General features: G+C 41.8%; 2 protein-coding genes across 3 annotated transcripts; one reads left to right on the plus strand and one right to left on the minus strand.

The window, feature by feature from the left end:
- Positions 1-189: 189 nt before the first annotated feature.
- duox2 (dual oxidase 2) lies at positions 190-2,675 on the plus strand (the record flags this gene model as incomplete). Its single annotated transcript, XM_079163497.1, is given in 11 exon segments — positions 190-221; positions 223-316; positions 322-361; positions 748-753; positions 756-913; positions 1,025-1,082; positions 1,171-1,305; positions 1,510-1,717; positions 1,822-2,036; positions 2,129-2,319; positions 2,664-2,675. Coding segments are annotated over 11 exon segments (1,149 nt in total).
- A 1,308-nt stretch (positions 2,676-3,983) lies between these two features.
- apba2a (amyloid beta (A4) precursor protein-binding, family A, member 2a) lies at positions 3,984-9,343 on the minus strand (the record flags this gene model as incomplete). 2 transcript variants are annotated; one of them, XM_079162180.1, is made up of 11 exons in its annotated part: positions 3,984-4,055; positions 4,877-5,017; positions 5,164-5,283; positions 5,614-5,826; positions 5,985-6,164; positions 6,322-6,507; positions 6,604-6,690; positions 7,249-7,394; positions 7,486-7,525; positions 7,785-7,889; positions 8,126-9,343. In XM_079162180.1, 11 exons carry the CDS (start codon positions 9,341-9,343, stop codon positions 3,984-3,986), a joined length of 2,508 nt encoding a protein of 835 aa, XP_079018306.1. The 2 variants fall into 2 exon arrangements, with proteins under 2 accessions (XP_079018306.1, XP_079018305.1); XM_079162179.1 differs by having other exon boundaries at positions 8,123-9,343.
- Between the last annotated feature and the right edge of the window lie 1,936 nt (positions 9,344-11,279).

The raw sequence follows: 11,279 nt of genomic DNA on the forward strand, positions 1-11,279 counted from the left end.
TGAATCAGTTTGTGTTTGAAGGGAGAAGATTAAATAGTTGAGTCTTACCCACTGGAGAGGCTGAAGTGCAGTAGTGCAGGAGGAGTTGTAGTGCAGGAGCATAAGTGCAGGTGAGGGATGGTGCAATAACTAAAGTCAACTTGCATTGCACAGCTAATCACAAACTGCATGAGACCTGTGTTGCCAAAAATGGGAATGGTCATTACTTCTGGATCACACCTCTTTTCCACAGCATTCCAGTCAATGCATCCTCCTCCTCGGTGAAACAAAGGGGGCACGGGGTATAAAAGAAGTGTATGTTCCCTCAACATTCACATTTGACTCTCTTCTACTTCTGCCGTACTCGTCTTTCAACTTGCAGGTAAGAAAGATCTTTTGGATTTCCTCTGTTTCATTGATGGGTTTTACTTGAAACTTTTATTTACATTTACGTTCAAATGAGTGAATTAAAAATCAAGAGCACCTATTTACATTACACTAAGTGAGGTGGTCAGTTGGATGGGCTTGAATTGCATGCTTTAGTTGCATTAATTTATTTGCAGCAAAGATAGGCTGTGTCAGGGAACACCAGATGATATTACGTCAGTCAGACGTGGTTGTGCGTCATCGTGTGCCATGATACACGGCAGTAATATACGTCCCGTACCTGCTGTAAGGAACAAGTGCTGCTATGTCTGCCTCTGGAGGAAACTGAGAGCCCTGCCACTAACACTGTCTTCTCTGTTACAGAGAACTGTTACTGTCTAGTCTCAGCTAAGGAGCTAAGATGACTTTCTACGATGACATTTACCCATTCTACCCTCTACAAAGGACCTCCTTCATCTTCAGTGGCCGCTTGCTCACCATTATTCTGGTCTTTCTTGTGCTAGCGGTCAGTCTTCTTCTCATTCTGCCAGGGATAAGAGGGAAGTCGGTGAGTGCAAAGCATCACATTAACTATTACTCACTGCAAAAAACTCAGAATTATTGTCTTCTTTTTGATTTAATGCATCTTAAATAATTTAGCCCTTTATGTTCCTATCAGAGGCTGTTCTGGATGTGTCGAATAACTATCAGCTTGTTCATAGGAGTGGTGATAGTGGGTGAGTTTTGTATTCTCGTCGTTGAATAAATCACAGATTTTCCTTTTCCTGCCAACGTCATTCATCTCTTTGTGTCTCCTCTCTGTAGTGCTCAACTTCACCAATGACTGGGCCGAGGCCAGAATGACCACTAATGCCACCTACAAGTCTTTCAGCAACGCAGTGGTTAACGCTGACATCGGCTTGCATGTTGGACTGTACGGCATTAATGTGACACTAAAGGGTGAGTCACTGTTGCTGCTGTTGTGTGCAGATATGTTGATAATACACTCGTACACCGCCAGCTCTAATGCTTTGAACAACTTAGATCTGTAAGATGTTTGCTCAGTCGTCCGATCCTGCAAGTTCTGTCATTAACACTATTGTGTGGGATATGTGTGTTTTAGGTGCATCTGTCATAAATGTGTGCCTGTTTTCTCTCTCACAGGGAATCCTGTTGTACAGTTCAACGAGACCATTGACTACAATGAGATGTTCACCTGGCATGACACTATGGAGGAAGAGTATGAGGAAGCTCTGGAGAAAGGTTTACCCAACCCCATCCTGTACATCGCTGAGAAATTCACCCTGAGCAGCCCATGTGGACTCATCTTTCAATACCGATACTCTGGACGATATGCCTCTGCAACCCTGTGGTAATGATAACTACCAACAGTTTGAACTTGTATTAATAAACCGTCGGCTTCAGCAGATGAATGTTAAAAGTAGCGGACATTAAAATGGCCGCACACTTTCACAGGACGGCATTTTGCTGCTGGATGCTCGCCAATATCCTCTTCTCCATGCCGGTCGTTCTGTACGCCGGGTACATGATGATGGCCACCGCTGCCTTCATCTTCTTATCCATGGCCTCCTTCTCCACCATCATGAACGTGCCGCAGTGTGTTTTCTCCATAGGAACTGACTCCTTTGAAATCGAGTACAGCCATTCATTCTGGCTGGCTCTGGCTACAGGTAAAGATGAGAAGCTGCACACTCATGTCATATGTTTTGTACTGTAAACTGGCACACAGAGCGATATTTCTACTAACTGAAATGATTTGCAGGTGTGCTGTGCGCCGTCATCGGGATTCTGATGGTGACGTTGAACTTTCTGATACCAGAAAAAATGAAAGAGGCTTTCAGTGTTGGCGTCGACAGTTATGAAGACGAGGATGTTTCTTATGGGGAGGGCTACCTGAATGCAGTTTTTCTTGATGGAGTGACAATTTCACCACTGACATCAAAAGTCATGGCGGTAAGTGGCGACACTGAGAGGGTAATTCTCCCTTTTGACGCGTCTAGTAATGGATTAGTCTTTTATTTACAAGCAGCAACAGTGCTTTATTCATTGTACTTGAATTAATCTGTTGAAAAATTTGACTTTGATATGCATTTATTGTTGCAAAATACAGTTCAGTTCTGTGACCAATGTGGTATTAATAAGGGATGCAAGATTGAAATGAGATGAATCACTGCTATTTTGGCCACCACACCATATACGTCATGAATCCTGCACAATAATGTCCATTATAGTATTTAAGGAAGTTATATCCACTTTTTCTGCTTGTTGACTGACATGATTTTGTTTCTGTGTTTTAGGAGCACGTATGAAGCCGTCCTGGTTTCCCTCAGGGAATCCAGCTAATACTTGAAGATATTTTTGCTGAATGTGTTACAGGAGTGTCTAACTTCACACCTGTCTGAATTATCTATGAGAGCCTGTTATGTGTTATGCAGGATGTAACTGTAAATAGTTGTGTATGTAAAGTTCATTGTCATGGTGCAGTAGTTGTAAGTACAATATGTACATTTGTATGGGATCCATACACTGTGTATATACACCGATCAATACGGATTATAGGTCTATCGTTGCTCAACTCTTTTTTCATGAGGAATGAAAGATGAAACAAAATAATTTATAGTTTAATATTGATTACATTTTGATAGCCTCTTCAGGACTTCTTGTGAGGCATGCACGTTGCCACGGCAACACATGGTCTAATTTGTACATATTTTCTGAGCAGCGTCATTGGTTGAAGCATCCTTCCATAACAGCTTCTGAGATCCAAATAAATGTGAAAAAAACGGGAGGAAGAATGAAAACCAAACTGCTTGGATTAGAGCAATTGATTCATTTCAAATAGAGGAGAATGTACTTTACGTCTTTTCTTTGCAGTACCACCATCATGAAATAAAAACAACAACAAGCATTAATCTGTGAGATTGTATTCTTAGTGTGTTATAACATTACATTCATTCAGTAATGTATATTGTGATACATTCTTGTACTGTACGCTCTGGTAAAGGTAATGATCACCCATACTGCATGTGAAAAGTAGGTGTGTCTTTGGCCTTCAGCATCACCATAATACACATAGTTTAGTGCCTTTGTACAGCATATTATTATCATCATTTAATACTTACTGTTATAGATTATATTATTGGATTGAGAATGAATCCCTGGTCAGTAATTCTTCATAATAACATGCATATACTGTAGGAGTAATATGGCCTTCCCAACCAAGTCCTTGAGTAATCCAAAGTATTTACAGTAGAAGTACATTGTTAAACTCCATACACATTATAAAAATGACTAAATAAAAAATAAATGTACTAATTTATCTCTTCATAAGAAAATAATCATGACCTTAAAGCTACTTCTCTTCAACACCAGAAACTCACGCACAGTACCACAGACAGAGTATTCACATTGTAAGGCCATTATGACAATGTAATTCAAGATAAAACCTGAAAATGAGAACTGGATGTTCTTTACAGCATTGCAACAAGAGGCCGAGAAAATAAAATGATAGAAAAATAAATTCCCCTCGTCCCACTGAGCCACCTGTCCATCATCTGTCCATCGGCTCCACACAGCCAGACATGCAGAACTACAGTGGGCTGATCCATGCAGGGTCTCTATATGTAGATAGGCGTCTCCTGACCCGTCAGCAGTCTGAACATCACAGCAGGCATCGTCTTCATGTTGATCTGGCAGAGATGAGGGGAGGGGAACAATTACACTGTCAACTTAAGAGGCACAGTCCTAATCACATCACTTGAAACCAGGCCTAATTTACTCCCTTCAGTCAGAGGAGACCTTGAATCCATTAGTGAAAAATAATATGCTTCTTTGGCTTTAAAGGAGACATACGCTGGGAGGAATTGGGGTAAAACACACACAAAAACAATGGTACTGTGTGTTAACAGCTGGTGAAAGCTGAGTAGAAGGTGCACCTTGCTCACTAACCTGTTGTATCTTGCATATTTAATCCCTACAAAAGCCGAGGTGTAAAAATGAACGTCTTTAAATGAGATTTAGAGGTGCTAGATTTTGTACCAAGCTAGCTGTTTGCCCCTGTTTTAAGTCTTTATGCTAAGCTAAGCAGCTGCTGGTGGTAGTTTCACATGTACCGTACAGGCATGAGACAACTCTCGGCAAGAAAGCTAATAAACAAAAAAATCAGTATGTCAAACTGTTCTATTGAAACTATTGAAACTATGTACTCGTTTGTAGATTTGAGGTAATTAGGTTAGGTTGACATTGAATGGAATTGCATATTTCTTCATTTCTGACCAGGCAAGTTTTCTCAAACAATCATTCCTCATATGCTGCAGTATTTTATCAGTGTTTACGTCATAACAATGCATGCAGGATTACAATGAGGTAGGTAACCAAAAGTCTGTGCCTTTAACTAACCCAAAACGGATCTAATCTCTAGGTATGACTTTAAAAGGCCTGTATGGTACAGTGATTTGTGTGGTGCAGTAATCAGTGAAAATTGCTATCTTGTGGCATGATGTCTTCTTACCTCACCCACTGAGACAGACAGGGTTTGAACAATCTTCTCATGTGCCATGGCCACAACACTCTGACCATTTATTTCAATGATTCTGTGTCCAACACGAACACCGCCTCGTTCAGCTATGCCACCTCGCATCAGACTGCAGATCTGAGGATGGGAAAAAAAAGACACTTTGCATGTAACTGCATAGTACATAGCAAACCCCTTATTTCTTAAAAACAGCTGCATCCTTTCAAATTTAGCCTCAACACAAAGTTTAGTGTAATGATTCATACGAACAAGGGCTTACTCACAATGCCATTCTGCACACTGAAGCCAAGCTGGAACTTGAGATCGGGTCTCTTGATAAGGACAGTGGTGACAGGAGGGCAGCTCACAATACTCAGCTTCACCGTCACCTGATTCTTCAGACCCTGGACCAAAAACACATAAAAACACATTCATCTTGCAGTCATTTTTAAAGGACAAGTCTGTGGATTACCTGAAGTCAAAGTCTTATATAACTTATTCCTCCATTAGTGTCCGAATTAATATTAAAAACGTGGGAGCAGCAGCTCTTTTTGATTTGTTCCTACATACATCTTGTTCAAAATATTACCACTGAACTAAATCCACAGCTAAAATAGTCTGCAACAAAGCAGCATTGTCTAACCACCAGTACATTGTTTATGTTGTGTTATTTCCTCAGAAGATTGAATGAAACACTGCATATGTGACAACCAGAGGTGCATGACGCTGCGTACTTTGATGATGCCCTGGCAGGTGGCAAGTGGCAGCCCCACTAGGCTGGTGTCATTGATGGACATAATCTGGTCCCCAACACTGAGTCTTCCAGAGCGAGCTGCAGGGCCGCTGTTCAGCATACTGGCCAGGATGACGGTGGGCAGAATGGAGCCCCAACCAGACTCAACGATCACCACACCGAGGATCTCCCCTTTCTGCTTCTCCACATTCAGCTGGAACAAAGAGGAAGCCTTTCTTCATCGTTTTCAAGCACATTTGGAATGTCAAGGTTTAGTAGATTTGTGAGGTTCTGGTACAGGGATTTATGTTTCGGGAAATCCGTCTGTCATCATCCACAATTCACCTGCAGCCAAATAGAAAAATGTCACACCTCTTTACAGTTGTCTGAGTTTGAGAAATGGACGAGGTCATCGTGGTACATTTCCTGGGAGTTGATGATGTCACTGTATTGTTTCTGGCTCAAGTCGGTCGGGTTGATGCCGTTGGCTCGCAGGAACTCTCTGTAGGCCACGCTAAAAGCCTGACCGATGGACTGTGCAATGAGCTGTGCCTGTGGGAAGGGGAGAGTTTGGGGAAAACTACTCAGCAGAGAGGCTATCCGAGTTGACAACAGCAAGGAGGTGAGACACATCACAATGTTTTAGTGACCATAGAACAAATATCTAAAACCAAAAAAATGTATGAGCAGTTTAGCAGCAAACACTCACATCCTCCGACTCAAAAACATAGCAGATCATCCTGTACTGATTCTTCCCTTCGCTGGCAGTGTCGGGAGATTCTGAGAAGTCCTCTGATGAGGCCTGAGACATGCGCCTCCGTGCCATCAGAACAACAATACTGCCAATGTCGGCTATATAGGAGATGGTCCTCAAGGCACTGTCCATCATTGTCTCCTACGGAGCAAAAACAATGACAAGCTTTGCTCATTATTTCTGAAAATAGATTCAACACAGAAGGGCAGCTCAATCAACACACAAAGAGGTCCTAACCTGTGTGTCAGCATTCAGCACTTTGACAGCTTTAGTGGAGATGAACAGATCCACCTCTGTCATCATTTGAGATTCTTCATCTTGGCTCTTTGAAATAAATGACGTATTGATTTAATCAGACGTTCAATATTTTTGTACTTTTATCTCACAATGCAAATGTTCAGCTCATGTGCAGGTGAGCAAAAAAGGCATGCAACAGCTCCACCGTGTGGTAGAGAAGTGACCCTGCTGCATGTCCTTCACAAATAAATCTGCTGGCAATACAGGTATACCGATATATTCACTTAAAATTCCATTAAAATCCTAAGTAAAAGCTACTTTGGAAGCCCAGGCATCTGCCAGTGCTGATTAACCTTGTTATTGTATCCAGAAACATCAATTGTGATTCTTAAACCTGCAAACACACAACTAGGATAGGAAACAAAGTCTCTCTGAATGTTACTTGTAATGGCATAAAATCCCAGATCACCATCAACTTTGAATCAATTTTTCTAGACATAAAGTCGTGTGTTTGCTAAAAGTGTTGCTACATTCTCGAGACATACACACAGGAAGATGGTATGCAGCAGCATCTTTGGCAGACTTGAATATATATAAACTGAATCAATGGATGTTAACGACTGTCTCCCTGAGGAGGCAGATTACCTTGATACGACTGACAGCTTCATGGGCCTGGGACATACGGACAGACTTGGATGGGTTTTTATCAGACAACACCTGAGTGCAGCCAAGGTAGTTAGCAGCAAAGATGATCCCATCAATAAGATCCTCTGGCTCACAGGGACCTGGGACTATGCAGCAAAACAAAAAGCTCTCATTGTAAAACATTGCAATGTGCTGCAATGAATTAATACATTTGTCAGAATATTAAGAGATAATTACCATCCTCAAAGCTGGGGAAAGAAGCAGCTTCCTGTGTGTTCTTTAAAAACAAGTTATCATGTCAATAAGTTAGACTTCAATGGACAACTTTGTTATGGCAATAATACCTGAAAAGACAGCCACATCAATTATCAAAGCAAATATTTCTCTGAGTGTTGTGGCCAAATCATTCTCCAAACGTTAGTGGGAATAATAAAAAACTAAATTATAAAGATGGAAAAAGACTCCATGGTCATACATCAAAAGTGGTTGGATCACATCTTTGACAAGATATCTTCTGTTGTGTAATAAATCTTTACCTTGGGTGTGTTGCTGTCCTCTGCAGGGACAAGCTCTGGACACGGAGGCCTCCTCACCTGCTCTGGCATGACCTCAGGTATCACAGCTGTGCTTGGCTTCTCCCCCTGTTGTATAAAAACATCTGCTTTAACTTCAGCAAGATTGTTTTAAATGTTTCGTATTACCCTGTGTAGATGATAACCCAATGGGGAAAAGGAGAAAAAGACTATTTGTGACAAAGCATGTAATTAAAATCGTACTTAATTCACTCTGGGACACAGAGACGGTAGATTGTACAGAAACAAACACGTGACACAGAGAATGAGATCTGACAAAGGTTTGCCTTGTTTGCATTGACTACCTGCTGGGGTTTCTCTGGCCATCTCTGCCTCTCCTCAAGAGGCTCCCTCTGTTGTTCCGGTGTGTGATGAGGAGCCAGGGATGGCTTGATAACCCTGGGTTCACTCTCCCGGCTGTCAGCAGAGGAGGGGCTGGGTCTGGGAACAGGGGGAGGCTCTTTAAGAGGCGGGGCCTTCTGGGTGTCAGCAGGCGGCTGAGCATGGGAGTGACGAGGTGGTGGAGGAGGGTGTGGCTTACTGGAACCAGACCTAGCTCTGGTCCGCACAGTGGCTTTTTTGCAGTCCTTTGACAAGGTCTTTGGACGCTGTTCATTGCTGTTGGTCGTGCATCCTTTGATCCCAGAAACAATATGCTCCATGTCATCTCCTGTTGCCTTCCTCCCTCGTCCTTTACCCTGCCTCTCCTTCTCTTTTGCACCCATGTGAGAGGACTCACACTTCTTACTGGCTCCTGGGATATTATGATTTCTTGTGACTCGAGTGTCGTCTTCTCTTTCCCTTTCATCACCTCCCTTTCTAATTATTTCATTCTCATTGTCCTGATAAAGGCTAGTCTTCCTTGGAACACTGTTCTCCATCTCCTCTAAATCCTCTATAAATTTGGCCCCATCCAGCACCTCTTCTATCTCATCTCCATCACTGAAGAAGAACCTGTTCTCATGGCCTTTTCCCACCTCCCTCTTAGCTTCATCCCCTGCAATCAGAGCACAATGGGACCTAAAGCGATGGCCTGTTTTGTGAGGCTTAGTGTCTGATCGTGATCCCTCACATCTTTCTGTGCCGTGGCGAGGCCTGGGAGCGATCTGGTCAACAGCAGTGCTGTTCTCATTAATATTATCACCTACTGCATGCTTTATATAGCCACCGTCCTCAGGAGAGTACTGTTTGTAGTACCTCGTGTCCACAACGCCCTCCTTGTTTAAATGCAGCACCTCATCATAGTCCTGCTCCACATCAGAGCCCACGTTGTCGTACTCAGAGCAGGTGTCCTCCATGTCCTCAGGACTAGGGTCACAACTCATGTAATAGTGGCTTGCAGGGACAGGAGGAATCAGCTGGTCGTTGTTCTCATCCTTGAAGGTACACAGTGGTTTCTCAGACGCCTCCCTCACCAAACCTTGCTGCTTTTCTTGGCTCTGTTTAGTGAGTCCTGGACTGGGGCACGGAGGGCTGGGTGCCAATATTTTGGTAATGGTTCCTGGCGTTTTTCCATGAGCCATAACTGGCCCTGTAAGCCCGCTACCCTCAACCCTGCGAACATTTATAGAAAATCAAAAGTTAGATTTTTTTAGATGCATTATGCTCTTTGTATATTTTGACTTGATACCTTCAACAAAACATTGCCTTACTTTGTAGAACGTTTTAAAAGAGAATTTGCACAAAAACATGTCATAATTCTTCACCGTAACCAACATACTGTAGAAATGAACTGCCTGCAGATTATGCCTCTCTTTATCATAAATACATACATTATTTAGCCGTTAAGATTTTGTATCAGCTACAAAACCAATTATTTCCTGGTTTACTTTTCAAGCTATTACAGTAAAACCCAACAATACATTCCCAGAGCATCTCCCAAGCACTCCACTCGATACAAGATTTAAATAACATATGATCAAAGATTTGTTTCCACACTTACACAAACATTTGGAATGAGATTATGTCAGAGTAAATGTCTGTTTCACACTTTAAACAAACCCAATACCCACGAACAATGTACGTATTACTTCCACACCATCTGCTGTTGTTGTTTGTTATCTGTTATCTTGCTTTGTTGCATCTGCTCTAATTTGGTCTTGATGTCCTGCAGAACAAGAAACATGCAGCAAAGCCATTTTGAGAGTCAGGCCAGCAACAAGGCTGTTTTTCTTCTGTGACATAATTGTTACTCTACAGAAATATACCCTCACTTACAAACTCATCCCTGAAGCATGCAGTGTGGTTAGTGTGAGTGCCAGATTTATGATCCATGACTTATGTCTTCTTTGGGAAACCATTTGTGGAATAGTATATCATTGTTTTGACATCTGAGCAGCATCTCTGAAGGAATGTTTCCCCTGGACTAAAGCACAACACAACATCATATATATGGGCAAATGAACGGATAATGCAATCATTTGTTTAGTCACAAAAAAGAAAATAATCCAATCACAACACAGTTAATCAAAGTCAGACTGATACTGATCAATTAATAAATTAGTCGATTGACTGTTAATCTGCAACTATTTTTATAACCCCCCCCCCAAAAAAATAATTGACTGGTAAATGAAAATAATAGTTTATAGTCATCAATTTAAAATATCAAAAAAAAATGAAAACAATTTTACATTTATTGAGGAATAATACAGTGGTTTAGACTGACTATTCCTCAATAAGACCCCTAGAGACCTCCCTGGGTCTATTAAATCTATCTTCATTTCTATCGTGATTTTAAACATAAAGAAAGGAAAATGTGATAACGCTGTTCACAGTCTGGTAATAAAGGCCTTGTGACTTGATTTGTACTGAATCTATTAGAGCTATCACACTGAACGTGGTCTGATACCCGCCCAGTCTAAACATGTCAACACCCTCATCTAAACATGAATCGTGTAAACTTGAGGCTGAAAGAAAAAAAAACGGTGCGATTGCGCTGTTTTGGGCACAATCATTTGGAAATGATTCTGGTTTATCAAACAAAACTAAAAAAATCCCAACCGTTCACAGTGTTGATCAGGTGATAATGCAAATGGGATTATGTTATTATGAGTAGGTACACAAACCTAATCCAGATCACCATCAATACAACAACTCGCGGACCTAATCATGACCTCTCCATGGTGCTGAAGTGGTCATTAAAAACAAGGCTCAGTCTTTATGATTTCACGCATTTCGCCCTGCCCTTGACGTATTTGTGGTGGTATTTTATAAACCCCATTACGCTGAACTTTTGCCGCACCTGCAGAAGTGGTTGTTGTGGCTGCTCCGGTTTCTACACAAGTGGACGCCGCATTCCCATCTGCTAAAATATCGATAACATAATCAGATGTATGGTTTTCCTGCGTAGGCTATATAGCACGCAGTGATGGAGCTGACATCCCTGCACACACACCGCACACACACACACACACACACACACTCAGAGACACACACACTCTCGGCTGGTTTCACCATCTG

The sequence above is a fragment of the Pholis gunnellus genome (genome assembly GCF_910591455.1).
Source record: "Pholis gunnellus genome assembly, chromosome: 7".
NCBI lineage: Eukaryota > Metazoa > Chordata > Actinopteri > Perciformes > Pholidae > Pholis > Pholis gunnellus.